The sequence below is a fragment of the Oncorhynchus mykiss genome, chromosome 19 (assembly GCF_057628025.1).
Source record: "Oncorhynchus mykiss isolate SJ-2025 chromosome 19, ASM5762802v1, whole genome shotgun sequence".
NCBI classification, from domain to species: domain Eukaryota; kingdom Metazoa; phylum Chordata; class Actinopteri; order Salmoniformes; family Salmonidae; genus Oncorhynchus; species Oncorhynchus mykiss.
In genome coordinates this window covers 24,725,688-24,747,592 of record NC_143040.1, presented here as the reverse complement: position 1 = coordinate 24,747,592, position 21,905 = coordinate 24,725,688, and the positions used below count along the sequence as shown (strand labels likewise).

General features: G+C 41.4%; 1 protein-coding gene across 3 annotated transcripts in view; it reads left to right on the top strand.

Annotated features, from left to right (window-relative positions):
• Nucleotides 1–20,255, top strand: part of LOC110498480 (uncharacterized) — a 40,415-nt gene extending 20,160 nt beyond the window's left edge. Inside the window, exons 7-8 of one of the 3 annotated variants that reach the window (XM_090210542.1) lie at nt 4,437–4,680; nt 18,338–20,255. In XM_090210542.1, the coding sequence (XP_090066668.1) occupies nt 4,437–4,680; nt 18,338–19,029 (936 nt within the window). In that variant the 3' untranslated portion in view covers nt 19,030–20,255. Of the gene's footprint in view, nt 1–4,436; nt 6,642–18,337 lie in introns of those variants that run through there. The other 2 variants (XM_090210543.1, XM_090210541.1) reach the window with 2 other exon arrangements.
• Nucleotides 20,256–21,905: the final 1,650 nt, after the last annotated feature.

The following is a 21,905-nucleotide window of genomic DNA, read 5'->3' as shown; positions in this document are numbered from 1 at the left end:
CAAAATTCAGGCTGTAAAGGGGTGTGAATACTTTCTGAAGGCACTGTAGATAAACAGGGTAATGAATGTGTTTTTCAAGGTTATTCTGCCATATAAAGACAAAGCTTTACCTTTCCACAGCAATAGTATTTTGTCAATCTTGGCTAGCTTCACATCTAAGTTCTCCTTTACAAGATCCTTCATTCTTTTGGAATGTGCATGTCCACTGGGCCATTGCTCCACTTCATTGGTACAAAACAGGGCAAAAGATAGTTCTTAACTTTCTTAAGGAACCCACTCTCAAAAAGGTGTATTTCTCATAATTTGGTTTCTGACCCGATAAATTAGAAAAGTCATTCAAGTCTTCAATAAGAGCAACTAGTGATGATTGTTGAGGCTGAAAGGCAAATGCTGTATCATCTGCATATAAGGACATTTTGGTTGTAATACCACTGATACACAGACCTACTATACTGAACAAAAATAAATGCAACAACTTCATGATTTTACAGCTCTGGTGGACATTCCTGCTGTCAGCATGCCAATTGCGCACACCTTCTAAACTTGAGAAACCTGTGGCATTGTAATGTGTGACAAAACTGCACATTTTAGAGTGGCCTTTTATTGTCCCCAGCACAAGGTGCACCTGTGTAATGATCATGCTGTTTAATCAGCTTCTTGATATGCCACACCTGTCAGGTGGATGGATTATCTTGGCAAAGGAAAAATACTCACTAGAGAGAAATCATATTTTCTTGTGTATGGAACATTTCTGTGATCTTTTATTTCAGATCAACATGGGACCAACACTTTACATGTTGGGTTTATATTTTTGTTCAGTATATATTGGAATTGTTCCTGATTGGGATGGCCAGAATCTCGATAGCCAATAAGAATAAATAAGGCGAAACTGGAACCCCTTGTCGGACCCTCTAAATAAATAAATACCCAATATTCACTACTTTACTCATCGGTTTCTGATATAAGACTCTAAATCATTGAATAAACGACGATCAAAAGCCTCCTCAAAATCTGCACCTGTCTTTTCTTCTATTTCACAATGTTCAATAGTTTACGAAAAATAACCAATATTGACACCTATGTAGCAACCCTAAATAAAGCCAGATTGCTCACTTTGTTTATTACTTTCTTCATTCTAAGTGCTCAACATCTTGATAGAATATGGGTATCACAGCACAAAGCGAGGGGTCTTCAGTTTGAGGTGCACAGGGCTTATATAATGGCCATTTGCTTCCTGCTTCAATATTAATGTAATTAGTCCCTCTCTTTGGGATGTTGATCATTCCCCCTGTTCAAATGAAAAATGTAAGCAGGTGAGCAAAGGTTCTTAAAGCTGCAATATGTAATATTTTGGGCGACCCAATCAAATTCATATAGAAATGTGCGTTATAGATCTGTCAATCTCATTGAACGCAAGTCTAAGAAGCGGTAGATCTGTTATATGTGCGAATTTCTTAAGTTTAGTTTTTGCATCTTTTACTTTTGGTTTTGTGTAGACAGTTGAAAAGATATTTCACATTGGTTTAGATAGTACAATGATTCTCTACACTGATTTCTTGTTTTGTCACATAAACTGAAATTAGGCAAACTATTAGAATTTTAGCAACCAGTGCTTCATATTGAATATTTAAGCATTGGGTAGGATGTCTAATAAATCCCCCTAGAGTCTATTGATACACCAGTGCATCAATATAAGTAACACTTAAAAATTCCCATCAAAATCTTTCAGTTTAAGCCAGAGAAATCTGTTTTGTGGCATAGGCTGAGTCTCAATTTTGATTTGATATTTCCATTTATGAATGTGTTATTCAATGCGTTTTTGGGGGATCTGGTACTAAAGGCCAAAGTCTATATTTGATCAAATATATACAGTACCAGTCAAAGTTGACACACCAACTCATTCAAGGGTTTTTCTTTATTTTTACTATTTTCTACATTGTAGAATAATAGTGAAGACATCAAAACTATGAAATAACACACATGGAATCATGTAGTAACAAAACAAGTGTTAAACAAATCAAAATATATTTTATATTTGAGATTCAAAGTAGACACCCTTTTACTTGATGACAGCTTTGCACACTTGGCATTCTCTCAACCAGCTTCATGAGGCAGTCACCTGGAATGCATTTCAAAGTTCATTTGTGGAACTAATTTCCTTCTTAATGCATTTGAGCCAATCAGTTGTGTTGTGACAAGTTAAGGGTGGTATACAGAAGATAGCCCTATTTGGTTAAAGACCAAGTCCATATTATGGCAAGAACAGCTCGAATAAGCAAAGAGAAACGACAGTCCATCATTAGTTTAGGACATGAAGGTCCTAAAGAACTTTGAGACTTTGAAAGTTTCTTCAAGTGCAGTCGCAAAAACCATCAAGCTCTGTGAAGAAACTGGTTCATGAGGACCGCCACAGGAATGGAAGACCCAGAGTTCTCCGCTGCAGAGGATAAGTTCATTAGAGATACCAGCCTCAGAAATTGCAGCCCAAATAAATGCTTCACAGAGTTCAAGCAACAGTCACATCTCAACATCAACTGTTCAGAGGAGACTGCATGAAATCAGGCCTTCATGGTCAAATTGCTGCAAAGAAACCACTACTAAAGGACACCAATAAGAAGAAGAGACTTGCTTGGGCCAAGAAACACGATCAATGGAAATTAGACCGGTGGAAATCTGTCAGTTGGTCTGATGAGTCCAAATTTGAGATTTTTGGTTCCAACCACCGTGTCTTTGTGAGACGCAGAGTAAGTGAATGGATGATCTCCGCATATGTGGTTCCCACCGTGAAGTGGTGGAGGTGTCTGTGATTTGTTTAGAATTCAAGGCAGACTTAACCAGCATGGCTACCACAGCATTCTGCAGCGATACACCATCCCATCTGGTTTGCGCTTCGTGGGACTTTCTTTTGTTTTTCAACAGGACAATGATCCAACACACCTCCAGGCTGTGTAAGGGCTATTTGACCAAGAAGTAGAGTGATAGAGTGCTGCATCAGATTACCTAGCCTCCATAGTCTCCCAACCTCAACCCAATTGAGATGGTATTGGATGAGTTGAACCTCAGAGTGAAAGAAAAGCAGCCAACAAGTGCTCAGTATATGAAAAAAATTCCAGGTGAAGCTGGTTGAGAGAATGCCAAGATTGTGCAAAGCTGTCATCAAGGCAAAGGTTGGCTACTTTGAAGAATCTAAAATATATTTTGATTTGTTTAACACTTTTTTGGTTACTACATGATTCCATATGTGTTATTTCATAGTTTTGATGTCTTCATTATTATTTTACAATGTAGAAAATAGCTAAAAAAAATAGCTAAAAAAATAATAATAATATTTGAATGAGTAGGTGTGTCCAAACTTGACTGGTACTGTATATCTATTTTTAGACCTACAAATTCAAAATCAAATAGCTAAATAATCCCGGGTTGACCATCTTAGAACAATATTAACCCCCCAGTCTTAAACTCTAGAGAAATAACATTTATTTGAGCATTTTGTCACTTGATAATGAATTAACAGTAGTTGTGAATGTTTTGACATTACCTTTGAGCTGTAGGTTGTCTTTGATCAGATTTTTAATTGGAGCTGGCTGAATTCCAGACTGGCTGTTAGGTCACTGAGATATTTGTGCACACATTTTTGTTGTTGTATATTTTCCGCTTATTCTCCCCAATTTTGTGACATCCAATTGGTAGTTAGTCTTGTCCCATCGCTGCAACTCTCCTACAGATTCGGGAGAGGCGAAGGTCGAGAGCCATGTTTAACAGTATAGCTTCCGTCCGTCCCCTCGCCCCTACCTGGACGCGATCGGGGACCCTCTGCACACATCCACAGTCACCCTCGAAGCATCGTTACCGATCGCTCCACAAAAGCCGCGGCCCTTGCAGAGCAAGGGGAACCACTACTTCCAGGTCTCAAAGCGAGTGACGTCACCGATTGAAATGCTATTAGCGCGCACCACCGCTAACTAGCTAGCCATTTCACATCCGTAACACGTGTCCACCGAAACACGACCCTGCCAAGCCAAACTGCTTCTTGACACACTGCTCACTTATCCAGGAAGCCAGCCGCACCAATGTGTCGGAGGAAACACTGTCCATTTGTACACAACTTCTAGCATGGATAATTTCTTGTCGACGGACTGTAGTACATTCCAAATCAAATGTCCATAGATTTGTTTCTGCATCTTTTCGCTCCTTGGGGAGCTTGTTCTAATGGTTCATGTTTTATAATCATAGAAAGAGAAATGGGTGTGCGCAGCTCAAATGTTCATAGTGACAAAAGTTCTGCGGGTGCCGCTGATGAAGGCTGCCGGTGAAACGCATCCATTTGTTCTGGCCTCTGTTGCTAAACATGACATTTGAGCTGAGAACATGTGTGTACAGCAAATTGTTTCTCATATAAACCTTTATATGCTCTTCTGTACAATTTGTGTTTACAGTCTGCAGTCCATGAAGACCTGCAGATATCAGGTGTTGTTGGCGGGAGAGACTGGACCTCTGAGGCGGCTGGACACAAACCCTGGCCTCAGATCAGGACAGTGGATCAGGAGCTGTCATGCTTCCTTCCCAAGTCAGAACCAGTACCCAACCGTGAGGGACAGAGACTCCACCACCACACAGAACACAACCAGTGGACAGGGGGACTGAACAATCTCAGTCCTGGTGGTCATCATAGAGACAGAGGCTCGAATCAGGGATCCAGTCTGCAGCCCAGACCCTTCTCTTCACAGTCTCAGTGCAGGGATGAAGCAGGGCCTGGGGCTGATAGAGATAGACCCTCCTGTTCCTATGATACAAACACCACAGTATCCATGATGAACAATGCAGGTCACCCTGGGTCTAGCCTTCCTCAGTTACCTCATGGTTACCCCACCAATACAGACAGGGTAAGGATGGGCGTTCACCACAAGATTTACCTTGCTTATAACACAGCACACAATCCAAACAACACCCAAACAATGACAAGAGGTCAAGGAGGGAGCTCAAAGACTAACCACCTGAGGGCGGTGGCTCCTGCTTCTACCTCCTCTGGTGTCATTGGGTCACAACGTGGGAGGCTGAGCATTAGGACAGACGCAGACAAGCCGTACGCCTGCCCCACGTGTGGGAAGCGCTTTACTGAGGCGACCTATGTGAAGAAGCACCAGACCGTTCACACCAAGGAGAGGCCCTTCAAGTGCAAACTATGTCACAAGAGCTTCTCCTTCCTGACTAACCTTACCAGACATAGGAGTGTCCACAAAGGAGAGAAATTGTAGCAGTGTGGCTTGAGTTTTACACAGGAGATATCTGGGAACCATTCTTTAGCTGACATGACCAAAAGAATGTGGACACCTGCTCGTCGAACATCTCATTCCAAAATCATGGGCATTAATATTGCTATCCCCTTTGCTGCTATAACAGCCTCCACTCTTCTGGGAAGGCTTTCCACTACATGTTGGAACATTGCTGCAGGGACTTCCTTCCATTCAACCACAAAATAATTTGTGAGATCGGGCACTGTTGTTGGGCAATTAGGCCTGGCTCGCAATCGGCGTTCCAATTCATCCCAAAGGTGTAAGATGGGGTTGAGGTCAGGGCTCTGTGCAGGCCAGTCAAGTTCTTCCACACCAATCTCAACAAACCATTTGTGTATGGACCTCACTTTGTGCACAGGGGCGTTGTCATGCTGAAACAGGAAAGGGCCTTCCCCAAACTGTTGTCACAAACTTGGATGCACAGAATCGTCTAGAATATCATTGCATGCTGTCGCGTTAAGACTGCCAGATTGTGAAGCGTGATTCATCACACCAGAGAATGCGTTTCCTCTGCTCCAGAGTCCAATGGCGGGCAGCTTTACACCATTCCAGCCAACCTTTGGCATTGCGCATGGTGCTCTTTGGCTTGTGTGCGGCTGCTTGGCCATAGAAACCCATTTCATGAAGCTCCCGATGAACAGTTCTTGTGCTGATGTTGCTTCCAGAGGCAGCTTGGAACTGGGTAGTGAGTGTTGACACCAACGATTTTTACATGCTACGCGCTTCAGCGGTCCAGTTCTGTGATCTTGTGCGGCCTACCACTTTGCGGCTGAGGCATTGTTCCTACTAGACGTTTCCACTTCAAAATAACAGCATTTACAGTTGACCGGGGCAGCTATAGCATGGCAGAAATTTGACAAACTGACTTGTTGGAAAGGTGGCATCCTGTGACGGTGCCACATTGAAAGTCACTGAGCTCTTCAGTAAGGTCATTCCAGCAGAAAATGTAATACTAGTTAGTTTGTATATGAATATGTAGTACTAGTTAGTTTGTAGTTAATTCTGTTGGTTTTGGATGTAGTAGTGAACTGGATGAAGTGAACCGAGGAAATAATGAGTATGATGAGGCAGGGTAGATGATATGGTGATGGTTGGTGTGAAGGTGTCTGTAAAAACTCTTCACTGGTATAAAGTGTTGAAAATATGTGAAAGGTAATGTTAAACCTTTTCCTACGTTTTTTCAAATGAATTGTATCAAAGCGATGGTACTAGATTTACAGAAAAGTGTACCAGAGTGAGACAAGTTATTCTACTTGTCACGTATCATTTTGTGCAATATAAGTACTGTACTTCATGTTATGTGAGTGTATGACCATTTTGTTGAAATTAAATTCAAAATTGACTCTGTGCTGACTGACTTGGTTATTTTTGTATAGTTTTAAGGACTAATTTCCTTTATCTCACTCTGACCAAAACATTATACTTCATTCATGAATCAACACATATGGAAAACCTTTTTTTTATTATTATTAACTCCAATGGCTCCATATTGTTAGGTACTTGAATCACAGTGTTAGAGATGGACTAGACTTATAAAAAAATGTTTTACCCACCTCCACCTTCCCACATTTAGGGGAACTAAACTATTTTTTATCATGAAACTATTTATTATTCTAAATATATATATATATTATTTTTTTCAAGGAGCCGTCCTTTATCTTTTGGGGTTTTTTCTTTCCTTATATTTGTTTCAATCGTAGGCATGTAATATCATTGACAGATGTTACAAATAACCATCCCACGATAGGGAAGTGGGAGCTAAAGGTTCGTGGTCACCCAGACTACCAGCCACATCTCCCCCAGACCACCCAACCCTCTTCAGTCCACTACCTCGCTGCACCTTTCTTTTGTATATGAAATCAAGGCCCATCCTTCTTGATGTGTTATTTGGTCCCACTTATCAGTTAAATCTGGAGACCTCACATTTTCTTTTGCAATCTAGTGTATAATAGTGTTTGACAATTAGGTTGAAAGAGTCCAATATTAACATATTTGTTTTCTGAGTTTTAAAAATGGAAACCTCCCCCAGCAGCAGCCAATTTGACTGTTTGTGAAAAAATAACAAAACCGTGTAAAACAGGGAGTAACCACTCTTGTACTTTTGTCCAAAAGTTAACACCTATGTGGCAATACCAGAAAATATGTAAGAAATCCTCCATCTTATTAGTAGCCAAAAATATGTACAATATCTTCAACTGAAACATTCAGATTGTGGAGTCTAATGTTCTATAAATGCTTCCCCCAGTAAGAGTTGAAATTGTGTGGGAAGGCATCTAATTTTTTGTTTTTTTCAAATGAAAATGGTACTTGTCTTTATTGATTGTACAGTGCCTTGCGAAAGTATTCGGCCCCCTTGAACTTTGCGACCTTTTGCCACATTTCAGGCTTCAAACATAAAGATATAAAACTGTATTTTTTTGTGAAGAATCAACAACAAGTGGGACACAATCATGAAGTGGAACGACATTTATTGGATATTTCAAACTTTTTTAACAAATCAAAAACTGAAAAATTGGGCGTGCAAAATTATTCAGCCCCCTTAAGTTAATACTTTGTAGCGCCACCTTTTGCTGCGATTACAGCTGTAAGTCGCTTGGGGTATGTCTATCAGTTTTGCACATCGAGAGACTGACATTTTTTCCCATTCCTCCTTGCAAAACAGCTCGAGCTCAGTGAGGTTGGATGGAGAGCATTTGTGAACAGCAGTTTTCAGTTCTTTCCACAGATTCTCGATTGGATTCAGGTCTGGACTTTGACTTGGCCATTCTAACACCTGGATATGTTAATTTTGAACCATTCCATTGTAGATTTTGCTTTATGTTTTGGATCATTGTCTTGTTGGAAGACAAATCTCCGTCCCAGTCTCAGGTCTTTTGCAGACTCCATCAGGTTTTCTTCCAGAATGGTCCTGTATTTGGCTCTATCCATCTTCCCATCAATTTTAACCGTCTTCCCTGTCCCTGCTGAAGAAAAGCAGGCCCAAACCATGATGCTGCCACCACCATGTTTGACAGTGGGGATGGTGTGTTCAGCTGTGTTGCTTTTACGCCAAACATAACGTTTTGCATTGTTGCCAAAAAATTTTGGTTTCATCTGACCAGAGCACCTTCTTCCACATGTTTGGTGTGTCTCCCAGGTGGCTTGTAGCAAACTTTAAACGACACTTTTTATGGATATCTTTAAGAAATGGCTTTCTTCTTGCCACTCTTCCATAAAGGCCAGATTTGTGCAATATACGACTGATTGTTGTCCTATGGACAGAGTCTCCCACCTCAGCTGTAGATCTCTGCAGTTCATCCAGAGTGATCATGGGCCTCTTGGCTGCATCTCTGATCAGTCTTCTCCTTGTATGAGCTGAAAGTTTAGAGGGACGGCCAGGTCTTGGTAGATTTGCAGTGGTCTGATACTCCTTCCATTTCAATATTATCGCTTGCACAGTGCTCCTTGGGATGTTTAAAGCTTGGGAAATCTTTTTGTATCCAAATCCGGCTTTAAACTTCTTCACAACAGTATCTCGGACCTGCCTGGTGTGTTCCTTGTTCTTCATGATGCTCTCTGCGCTTTTAACGGACCTCTGAGACTATCACAGTGCAGGTGCATTTATACGGAGACTTGATTACACACAGGTGGATTGTATTTATCATCATTAGTCATTTAGGTCAACATTGGATCATTCAGAGATCCTCACTGAACTTCTGGAGAGAGTTTGCTGCACTGAAAGTAAAGGGGCTGAATAATTTTGCACGCCCAATTTCAGTTTTTGATTTGTTAAAAAAGTTTGAAATATCCAATAAATGTCGTTCCACTTCATGATTGTGTCCCACTTGTTGTTGATTCTTCACAAAAAAATACAGTTTTATATCTTTATGTTTGAAGCCTGAAATGTGGCAAAAGGTCGCAAAGTTCAAGAGGGCCGAATACTTTCGCAAGGCACTGTATCTCTAGTTAACCATCTGTGAGATTTGATATGATATCTACAAACAGTTTCTCTTTCCTTTCCCTTAACTTTTTCTTCCATTCTGTTGGAAGTGCTGCCAGTACCTGATAGTAAATATTTTCCCATACAATTGTGCACAGTGTAAAATTCCCATTACTATCAATGATATAATAAAAAAATATATATCTTCTTTTCCAGAAACACATTCCCAATTTTTTTTAATTCATCAGTATATTTGAATTCAACCATATGATCTGCCTCTGAATTTTCCTGAGGATAATGGCTCTGAATTCTCCTGGGGATAATATTGAAAATGCAAGAAAGCTTTTATTGATTATTTGAAGAATGGGTGCCTTCATAACATATGAATATCTCTTGAATTAATGCAGTGTTTTTAGAAATGTCAGAAAATGTATTGAAAATGACATACATAAATATATAATTGACATAAATATTCACACCCACAAGTCAATATATGTTAAAATCACCTTTGGCAGCGATTACAGCTGTGAGTCTTTCTGGATAAGTCTGTAAGAGTGTTGCACACCTGAATTGTACAATATTTGCACATTGTTAACATTTTGTTTTAATTCAAGTTGGTTGTTGATCATAGCTAGACAGCCATTTTGAAGTCTTGCTATATATTTTCAAGCTGATTTAAGTCAAAACTGTAACTAGGCCACTCAGGAACATTCAATGTCATCTTGGTAAGCAACTCCAGTGTGTATTTGGCCTTGTGTTTTAGGTTATTGTCCTGCTGAAAGGTGAATTTGTCTCCCAGTGTGTTGGAATGCAGACTGAACCAGGTCTTCCTCTAGGATTTTCCTGTGCTTAGCTTTATTCCGTTTCTTTTTATCCTAAGAAAAAAAGTCCCTTGCCGATGACAAGCATACCCATAACATGATGCAGCCACCACCATGTTTTAAAATACACTGCTCAAAAAAATAAAGGGAACACTAAAATAACACATCCTAGATCTGAATGAATGAAATATTCTTATTAAATACTTTTTTCTTTACATAGTTGAATGTGCTGACAACAAAATCACACAAAAATGATCAATGGAAATCAAATTTATCAACTCATGGAGGTCTGGATTTGGAATCACACTCAAAATTAAAGTGTAAAACCACACTACAGGCTGATCCAACTTTGATGTAATGTCCTTAAAACAAGTCAAAATGAGGCTCAGTAGTGTGTGTGGCCTCCACGTGCCTGTATGCCCTCCCTACAATGCCTGGGCATGCTCCTGATGAGGTGGCAGATGGTCTCCTGAGGGATCTCCTCCCTGACCTGGACTAAAGCATCCGCCAACTCCTGGACAGTCTGTGGTGCAACGTGGCGTTGGTGGATGGAGCGAGACATGATGTCCCAGATGTGCTCAATTGGATTCAGGTCTGGGGAACGGGTGGGCCAGTCCATAGCATCAATGCCTTCCTCTTGCAGGAACTGCTGACACACTCCAGCCACATTGTCTTGCAGTAGGAGGAACCCAGGGCCAACCGCACCAGCATATGGTCTCACAGGGGGTCTGAGGATCTCATCTCGGTACCTAATGGCAGTCAGGCTACCTCTGGCGAGCACATGGAGGGCTGTGCCACCCCACACCATGACTGACCCACCGCCAAACCGGTCATGCTGGAGGATGTTGCAGGCAGCAGAACGTTCTCCACGGCGTCTCCAGACTCTGTCACGTCTGTCACGTGCTCAGTGTGAATCTGCTTTCATCTGTGAAGAGCACAGGGCGCCAGTAGCAAATTTGCCAATCTTGGTGTTCTCTGGCAAATGCCAAACGTCCTGCACGGTGTTGGGCTGTAAGCACAACCCCCACCTGTGGACGTCGGGCCCTCATACCACCCTCATGGAGTCTGTTTCTGACCGTTTGAGCAGACACATGCACATTTGTGGCCTGCTGGAGGTCATTTTGCAGGGCTCTGGCAGTGCTCCTCCTGCTCCTCCTTGCACAAAGGCGGAGGTAGCGGTCCTGCTGCTGGGTTGTTGCCCTCCTACGGCCTCCTCCACGTCTCCTGATGTACTGGCCTGTCTCCTGGTAGCGCCTCCATGCTCTGGACACTACTCTGACAGACACAGCAAACCTTCTTGCCTCAGCTCTCATGTGCCATCCTGGATGAGCTGCACTACCTGAGACACTTGTGTAGGTTCTAGACTCCGTCTCATGCTACCACTAGAGTGAAAGCACCACCAGCATTCAAAAGTGACCAAAACATCAGCCAGGAAGCATAGGAACTGAGAAGTGGTCTGTTGTCACCACCTGCAGAACCACTCCTTTATTGGGGGTGTCTTGCTAATTGCCTATAATTTCCACCTGTTGTCTATTCCATTTGCACAACAGCATGTGAAATTTATTGTCAATCAGTGTTGCTTCCTAAGTGGACAGTTTCATTTCACAGAAGTGTGATTGACTTGGAGTTACATTGTGTTGTTTAAGTGTTCCCTTTATTTTTTTGAGCAGTGTATGAAGACTGGTACTCAGTGATGTGTTGTGTTGGATTTGCCTCAAACATAACACTTACTATTCAGTATAAAAAGTTAATTTCTTTGCCACATGTTTTGCTGTTTTACTTTAGTGCCTTATTGCAAACATGTTTTGGAATATATTTATTATGTACAGGCTTAATTCTTTTCAATCTGTCATTTAGGTTAATATTGTGGAGAAACTACAATGTTGTTCATCCATCCTCAGTTTTCTCCTATCACAGCCATTAAACTTTGTAATTGTTTTAAAGTCACCATAGGCGTCATGGTGAAATTGGTCACCATTGGCCTCATGGAACAGTTTCCTTCCTGTCCGGCAACTGAGTTAGGAAGGATGCCTGTGTCTTTGTAGTGATGGTGTATTGATACACCATCCAAAGTTTAATTAATAACTTCACCATGTCCAAAGGGATATTCAATGTCTGCTTTTTTACATTTTTACCCATCTACCAATAGGTGCCCTTATTTGCAAGGCATTGTAAAACCTCCGTGGTCTTTGTGGTTGAATCAGTGTTTGTTTGAAATTCACAACTCAACTGAGGGACCTTACATATAATATGTATGTGTGGGATACAGAGATGAGGTAGTCATTCAAAAAGTATGCTAAACACTATTATTGCACACTGAACATTCATTATCTTCTTTGATAAGCAACTCCAGTGTAGATTTGGCCTTGTGTTTTAGGCTATTGTCCTGCTGAAAGGTGAAATCATCTCCCAGTGTCTGGTGAAAAGCAGACTGAACCAGGTTTTCCTCTAGGACTTTGCCTGTGCTTAGCTCCGTTCCATAATTTTTTTTTATCCTGATAAATCCTGAGCAGTTTCCTTCTTCTCCGGCAACTGAGTTAGGAAGAACATCTATCTTTGTAGTGACTAGGTGTATAGATTATTATTTTATAGGGCAAGGCAGCTCTAACCAACATCTCCAATCTCGTCTCACTGATTGGGCTCCAGGTTAGCTGACTCCTGACTTAAATTAGCTTTTAGAGAAGTCATTAGCCTATTCACATACTTTTTCCAACCTACACTGTGATTGTTTAAATGATGTATTCAATATAGACAAGACAAATACAATAATGTGTGTGTTATTAGTTTAAGAACACTATATTTGTCTGATGTTGTGACTTAGATGAAGATCAGATTAAATTTGATAACCAATTTATGCATAAATCCAGGTAATTCCAAAGGGTTCACATACTTTTTCTTGCCACTGTATTGACTCGAGACATTTCAGGTTTTTATTTTGTATTTATTTGTAAACATTTCTAAAAACATAATTCCACTTTGACATTATAGGGTAATGTGTGTAGTCCAGTGACACAAAATTCAGGCTGTAAAGGGGTGTGAATACTTTCTGAAGGCACTGTAGATAAACAGGGTAATGAATGTGTTTTTCAAGGTTATTCTGCCATATAAAGACAAAGCTTTACCTTTCCACAGCAATAGTATTTTGTCAATCTTGGCTAGCTTCACATCTAAGTTCTCCTTTACAAGATCCTTCATTATTTTGGAATGTGGATGCCAAGCATGTCCACTGGCCCATTGCTCCACTTCATTGGTACACAACAGGGCAAAAGATAGGTCTTAACTTTCTTAAGGAACCCACTCTCAAAAAGGTGTATTTCTCATAATTTGGTTTCAGACCCGATAAATTAGAAAAGTCATTCAAATCTTCAATAAGAGCAACTAGTGATGATTGTTGAGGCTGAAAGGCAAATGCTGTATCATCTGCATATAAGGACATTTTGGTTGTAATACCACTGATACACAGACCTACTATACTGAACAAAAATAAATGCAACAACTTCATGATTTTACTTAGTTACAGTTCATATAAGAACATCAGTCAATTGAAATAAATTCATTATGCCCGAATCTATGGATTTCACATGACTGGGCAGGGGCACAGCCATGGGTGGGCCTGGGAGGGCATAGGCCCACCTACTGAGGAGCCAGGTGCAGCCAATCAGAATGAGTTTATCCCTACAAAAGGGCTTTATTACAGACATAAATACTCCTCAGTTTCATCAGCTGTCTGGGTGGCTGGTCTCAGGTGATCCCGCAGGTAAAGAAGACAGATGTGGAGATCCTGTACTGTCAAATTCTCTAAACAGACGTTGAAGGTGACTTATGGTAGAGAAATGAACATTAGATTCTCTGGGAACAGCTCTGGTGGACATTCCTGCTGTCAGCATGCCAATTGTGCACACCTTCTAAACTTGAGAAACCTGTGGCATTGTAATGTGTGACAAAACTGCACATTTTAGAGTGGCCTTTTATTGTCCCCAGCACAAGGTGCACCTGTGTAATGATCATGCTGTTTAATCAGCTTCTTGATATGCCACACCTGTCAGGTGGATGGATTATCTTGGCAAAGGAAAAATACTCACTAGAGAGAAATAATATTTTCTTGTGTATGGAACATTTCTGTGATCTTTTATTTCAGATCAACATGGGACCAACACTTTACATGTTGGGTTTATATTTTTGTTCAGTATATCTTGGAATTGTTCCTGATTGGGATGGCCAGAATCTCGATAGCCAATAAGAATAAATAAGGCGAAACTGGAACCCCTTGTCGGACCCTCTAAATAAATAAATACCCAATATTCACTACTTTACTCATTGGTTTCTGATATAAGACTCTAAATCATTGAATAAACGACGATCAAAAGCCTCCTCAAAATCTGCACCTGTCTTTTCTTCTATTTCACAATGTTCAATAGTTTACGAAAAATAACCAATATTGACCACTATGTAGCAACCCTAATTTAAGCCAGATTGCTCACTTTGTTTATTACTTTCTTCATTCTAAGTGCTAAACATCTTGATAGAATATGGGTATCACAGCACAAAGTGAGGATGCATGACATTCAGCCTTCGTCTCTCCCGAGCCCGTACGGGAGTTGTAGCAATGAGACAAGATAGTACAACAATTGGATACCACGAAATTGGGGAGAAAACAGGGTAAAAAATTCAAAAAAATCTCATTGAACGCAAGTCTAAGAAGCGGTAGATCTGTTATATGTGCGAATTTCTTAAGTTTAGTTTTTGCATCTTTTACTTTTGGTTTTGTGTAGACAGTTGAAAAGATATTTCACATTGGTTTAGATAGTACAATGATTCTCTACACTGATTTCTTGTTTCGTCACACAAACTGAAATTAGGCAAACTATTAGAATTTTAGCAACCAGTGCTTCATATTGCATATTTAAGCATTGGGTAGGATGTTTTCCACCTGTTATTTCTTTCTTTAGGAAACTGGTCTTTAAGCCCAAAGTTTGTACCTTGTAATAGTCTACCCTTGGATTTAACTGGTTATTTTTCTCCAACGACCGAATTTGGCCATGATGGGGCAATTTTCAATACCTCATCTGCTAGGATATATAGTTTTGTTTGTATAACGTATTTTCCTAAGAATTTCCATCATTATTTTCAGAAAGACCTGTGATAACCAGGTTCTCTTTCATCGAATGGGACTCTAGGTCTAATAAATCCCCCTAGAGTCTATTGATACACCAGTGCGTCAATATAAGTAACACTTAAAAATTCCCATCAAAATCTTTCAGTTTAAGCTAGAGAAATCTGTTTTGTGGCATAGGCTGACTCTCAATCCATCACATCCGCATCTGCGGTGGAAGGTGGCCAAGCTACAGTGGTGTTTGTCAGACCATGAGACATCCCGAAAATTGGTCTTCGCATGAAAACGTCTGTAGTGTCTGAACGGTTTGGCCTACAAAGCGAATATGGAAAGATGAGACTATCACGAAAACTATCCGTTTTGCTCTACGATCCCCACAAGTGTCACGGGACCCGTCTGAATGTAACTGGTACCAGTTTTTAAACATGAACGGAAGTATGGAGGTAGTTTTGTGTCTACCACAAAAAAAGGGGTTAATTATGTGTAAAAGAAAAGCACAAATAAAACAAAACCTTTTGATTCCTTTTGATTTATTATTTCCATTTATGAATGTGTTATTCAATGTGTTATTCATGGGATCTGGTACTAAAGGCCAAAGTCTATATTTGATCAAATATATACAGAACCAGTCAAAAGTTGACACACCAACTCATTCAAGGGTTTTTCTTTATTTTTACTATTTTCTACATTGTAGAATAATAGTGAAGACATCAAAACTATGAAATAACACACATGGAATCATGTAGTAACAAAAAAAGTGTTAAACAAATCAAAATATATTTTATATTTGAGATTCTTCAAAGTAGCCACCCTTTTACTTGATGACAGCTTTGCACACTTGCCATTCTCTCAACCAGCTTCATGAGGTAGTCACCTGGAATGCATTTCAATTAACAGGCGTGCCTTGTTAAAAGTTAATTTGTGGAATTAATTTCCTTCTTAATGCATTTGAGACAATCAGTTGTGTTGTGACAAGTTATTGGTGGTATACAGAAAATAGCCCTATTTGGTTAAAGACCAAGTCCATATTATGGCAAGAACAGCTCAAATAAGCAAAGAGAAACAACAGTCCATCATTAGTTTAGGACATGAAGGTCAGTCAATCTGGAGAATTAAGAACTTTGAAAGTTTCTTCAAGTGCAGTTGCAAAAACCATCAAGCTCTATAAGGAAACTGGTTCATGAGGACCGCCACAGGAATGGAAGACCCAGAGTTCTCTGCTGCAGAGGATAAGTTCATTAGAGATACCAGCTTCAGAAATTGCAGCCCAAATAAATGCTTCACAGAGTTCAAGTAACAGTCACATCTCAACATCAACTGTTCAGAGGAGACTGCAAGAAATCAGGCCTTCATGGTCAAATTGCTGCAAAGAAACCACTACTAAAGGACACCAATAAGAAGAAGAGACTTGCTTGGGCCAAGAAACACAATCAATGGAAATTAGACCGGTGGAAATCTGTCAGTTGGTCTGATGAGTCCAAATTTGAGATTTTTGGTTCCAACCACCGTGTCTTTGTGAGACGCAGAGTAGGTGAATGGATGATCTCCGCATGTGTGGTTCCCACTGTGAAGTGGTGGAGGTGTCTGTGATTTGTTTAGAATTCAAAGCAGACTTAACCAGCATGGCTACCACAGCATTCTGCAGCGATACACCACTCCATCTGGTTTGCGCTTCGTGGGACTATCTTTTGTTTTTCAACAGGACAATGATCCAACACACCTCTAGGCTGTGTAAGGGCTATTTGACCAAGAAGTAGAATGATGGAGAGCTGCATCCGATTACCTAGCCTCCATAATCACCAAACCTCAACCCAATTGAGATGGTATTGGATGAGTTGAACCTCAGAGTGAAAGAAAAGCAGCCAACAAGTGTTCAGTATATGAAAAGCATTCCAGGAGAAGCTGGTTGAGAGAATGCCAAGAGTGTGCAAAGCTGTCATCAAGGCAAAGGTTGGCTACTTTGAAGAATCTAAAATATATTTTGATTTGTTTAACACTTTTTTGGTTACTACATTATTCCATATGTGTTATTTCATAGTTTGAATGTCTTCACTATTATTTTACAATGTAGAAAATAGCAAAAATAAACAACCTTTGAATGAGTAGGTGTGTCCAAACTTGACTGGTACTGTCTATCTATTTTTAGACCTACAAATTCAAAATCGAATAGCTAAATAATACACGGTATGACCATCTTAGAACAAAAATAACCCCCCAGTCTTAAACTCTAGAGAAATAACATGTATTTGAGCATTTTGTCACTTGATAATGAATTAACAGTAGTTGTGAATGTTTTGACATTACCTTTGAGCTGTAGGTTGTCTTTGATCAGGTATTTTAATTGGAGCTGGCTGAATTCCAGACTGGCTGCTAGGTCACTGAGATATTTGTGCACACATTTTTGTTGTAGTACATTTAACGCTTATTCTCCCCAATTTCATGATATCCATTTGGTAGTTAGTCTTGTCCCATCGCTGCAACCCTCCTACAGACTCAGGAGAGGTGAAGGTCGAGAGCCATGCGTCCACCGAAACGCGACCCTGCCAAGCCAAACTTCTTCTTGACACACTGCTCACTTAACCCGGAAGCCAGCCGCACCAATGTGTCGGAGGAAACACTGTCCATTTGCACACAACTTCTAGCATTGATCATTTCTTGTCGACGGACTGTAGTACATTCCAAATCAAATGTCCACAGATTTGTTTCTGCATCTTTTCGCTCCTTGGGGAGCTTGTTCTAATGGTTCATGTTTTATAATCATAGAAAGGGAAATGGGTGTGCGCAGCTCAAATGTTCATAGTGACAAGAGTTCTGCGGGTGCCGCTGATGAAGGCTGCCAGCGAAACACATCCATTTGTTCTGGCCTCTGTTGCTAAACATGACATTTGAGCTGAGAACGTGTGTACAGCAAATGGTTTCTTATATAAACCTTTATATGCTCTTCTGTACAATTTGTGTTTACAGTCTGCAGTCCATGAAGACCTGCAGATATCAGGTGTTGCTGGCGGGAGAGACTGGATCTCTGAGGCGGCTGGACACAAACCCTGGCCTCAGATCAAAACAGTGGATCAGGAGCTGTCATGCTTCCTTCCCAAGTCGGAACCAACACCCAACCGTGAGGGACAGAGACTCCAGCACCACACAGAACACAACCAGTGGACAGGGGGACTGAACAACCTCAGAGAGACAGGCTCCAATCAGGGATCCAGTCTGCAGCATAGACCCTTCTCTTCACAGTCTCAGTGCAGGGATGAAGCAGGGCCTGGGGCTGATAGAGATAGACCCTCCTGTTCCTATGATACAAACACCACAGTATCCATGATGAACAAAGCAGGTCACCCTGGGCTTCAGCCTTCACAGAGGGTGGTGGGAGACCCCCCTGGTGATTGTCTTTCAGGAGGTCTGTCTTCTTCAGGGTCTCGTCTAATGCCTGGTGACTGGGTTCATAGAAGTCCTGGACCTGGGTCTAGCCTTCCTCAGTTACCTCATGGTTACCCCACCAATACAGACAGGGTAAGGATGAGCGTTCACCACGAGATTTACCTTGCTTATAACACAGCACACAATCCCAACAACACCCAAACATTGACAAGAGGTCAAGGAGGGAGCTCAAAGACTAACCACCTGAGGGCAGTGGCTCCTGATTCTACCTCCTCTGGTCTCATTGGGTCACAACGTGGGAGGCTGAGCATTAGGACAGACGCAAACAAGCCGTACATCTGCCCCACGTGTGGGAAGCGCTTTACTGAGGCGACCTATGTGAAGAAGCACCAGACCGTTCACACCAAGGAGAGGCCCTTCAAATGCAAACTATGTCACAAGAGCTTCTCCTTCCTGACTAACCTTACCAAACACAGTGTCCACAAAGGAGAGAAATCGTAGCATTGTGGCTTGAGTTTTAAACAGGGGATATCTGGGAACCATTCTTTAGCTGACATGACCAAACGTATGTGGACACCTGCTCGTCAAACATCTCATTCCAAAATCATGGGCATTAATATTGGTATCCCCTTTGCTGCTATAACATCATCCACTCTTCTGGGAAGGCTTTCCACTACATGTTGGAACATTGCTGCAGGGACTTCCTTCCATTCAACCACAAAAGAATTAGTGAGCTCGGGCACTGATGTTGGGCAATTAGGCCTGGCTCGCAGTTGGCGTTCCAATTCATCCCAAAGGTGTAAGATGGGGTTGAGGTCAGTGCTCTGTGCAGGCCAGTCAAGTTCTTCCACACCAATCTCAACAGACCATTTGTGTATGGACCTTGCTTTGTGCACAGGGGCGTTGTCATGCTGAAACAGGAAAGGGTCTTCCCCAAACTGTTGCCACAAACTTGGACGCACAGAATCGTCTAGAATGTCATTGCATGCTGTAGCGTTAAGATTTCCCTTCACTGGAACTAAGGGGCCTAGCCCGAACCATGAAAAACAGCTCCAAACCATTATTCCTCCTCCACCCAACTTTACAGTTGGCACTATGAATTCGGGCAAGTAGTGTTCTCGTGGCATCTGCCAAACTCAGATTTGTCGGTCGGACTGCCAGATGGTGAAGTTGGACTGCCAGATTGCGAAGCGTGATTCATCACTCCAGAGAATGCATTTCCTCTGCTCCAGAGTCCAATGCCAACCGTTGGCATTGCATATGGTGATCTTAGACTTGTGTGCGGCTGCTCAGCCATAGAAACCCATTTCATGAAGCTCCAGACGAACAATTCTTGTGCTGACGTTGCTTCCAGAGGCAGCTGGGAACTGGGTAGTGAGTGTTGCTACCGACAATTTGTACACGCTACGCTCTTCAGCAGTCCAGTTCTGTGAACTTGTGCGGCCTACCACTTCGCAGCTGTGCCATTGTTCCTACTAAATGTTTCCACTTCAAAATAACAGCATTTACAGTTGACCGGGGCAGCTGTAGCAGGGCAGAAATTTGACAAACGGACTTGTTGGAAAGGTGGCATCCTGTGACGGTGCCACATTGAAAGTCACTGAGCTCTTCAGTAAGGTCATTCCACTACCAATGTTTGTTTATGGTGTGAGTAGACCAAGACCTTTGAGGCTGCTCTAAAGCTGAAAGGTGGAATAAACAAGTCGGGAGCAGGTTTTCTTACATTGAACAAAGTTGTCTATTGATGTCTTTCTTACTTCTCAAAGAATCCCACACAATCAAGGATGATCTCACAAGAAAAACAGAAATCTTCTTCTTTACAGGAACAAGGAACACAACTTTTAACTATAACATAATTACGAGTGTGTCCCCGCCTTAACTATCCGTTCGTGGAGAGCTCCCTTCTGGTGGTGTTGCGGATCCATGGTTGCCATTCCCAAGAGGTCGTTTGTCCTCTTCTTCTCCCTCCCATCCGGTAGGTCTTCACCTTTGGAGAAGCAATCACTCTTTTTTTTCTCCAGTCTCCCCCACTGCCGGTTCCCTCCTCTCTCTTGTAGGGGGAAGAGAATAGGTAAAATCGTCAGCTGTGCTTACGTGCCTCTGATCACCTTGACTCACATGCCGGACTAGGTTACTATCCGTGGGACCAGCCTGCCCCCTGGTGGTCCTTCCACAATGGTGAATCCACTAATTTGAAGGGGTGTCCACATACCTTTGTATATATAGTGTATCTTACAAGAGCTTCTCCTTGAGTATCCTTATCAGACACAGGAGTGTCCACAATATGGAGAAATTGTAGCAGTGTGGCTTGAGTTTTGTTAGTATTGTTATTTTATTAGGATCCCCATTAGCTTTTGCAAAAGCATCAGGTTCTCTTCCTGGGGTCCACAAAAAACATGACACAATACAGAACATTAATAGACAAGAACAGCTTATGGACAGAACTACATACATTTAAAACGTCACACAGACTACATATGAGCACATACACACAAAATATCTAGGTCAAATAGGGGAGAGGCTCTGTGACATGAGATGTTCATTAATCTGTTTTTTTTTAAAACAGGTTTGCTGTTCACTTGAGTAATTTGAGATGGAAGAGAGATCCATGCAATCATGGCTGTATATAATACTGTATGTTTCTTTAATTTGTTCTGGATTTAGGACTGAAAAGACCCCTAGTGGCATGTCGGGTAGGCTAAGTGTGTGTGTCAGAGCTATGTGTAAGTGGACAATGCAAAGAATTTGGAATTTTCAACACATTGTTTCTTATGAAAAAAAGTGATGCAGTCACTTTTAGCCAAGAGAGACTGGTGTGTATAGTATTGATATTAGCTCTCTGATTACAGTGAAGGGCAACACGTGCCGCTCTGTTCTGGACCAGCTGCAGTTTTTCTATGTCCTTTGCAGCACCAGACTGGGTAATAATCAAGAAGAGATAAAACTAGAGCTTTCTTTTTGGAGTGTGGTGTCAAAAAAGCAGAGCATTATCTTTATCATGGACAGATCTCTCTCCATCTTTACAACCACTCAATTAATATGTTTTGACCATGACAGTTTACAATCATTTTCTGGTTAGATAAATAAAATACAAAAATCCAAGGTGCCTTTTGGCAAACTCCAAGCGGGCTGTCATGTGCCTTTTACTGAAGAATGGCCTCTGTCTGGCCACTCTACCATAAAGGCCTGATTGGTGGAGTGCTGCAGAAATGATTGGTGGAGTGCTGCAGAGGAACTCTGGAGCTCTGTCAGAGTGACCATCGGGTTCTTGGTCACCTCCCTGACCAAGTCCATTCTTCCCCGATTGCTCAGTATGGCCAGGGGGCCAGCTCTAGGAAGAATCTTGGTGGTTCCAAACTTCTTCCATTTAATAAGGA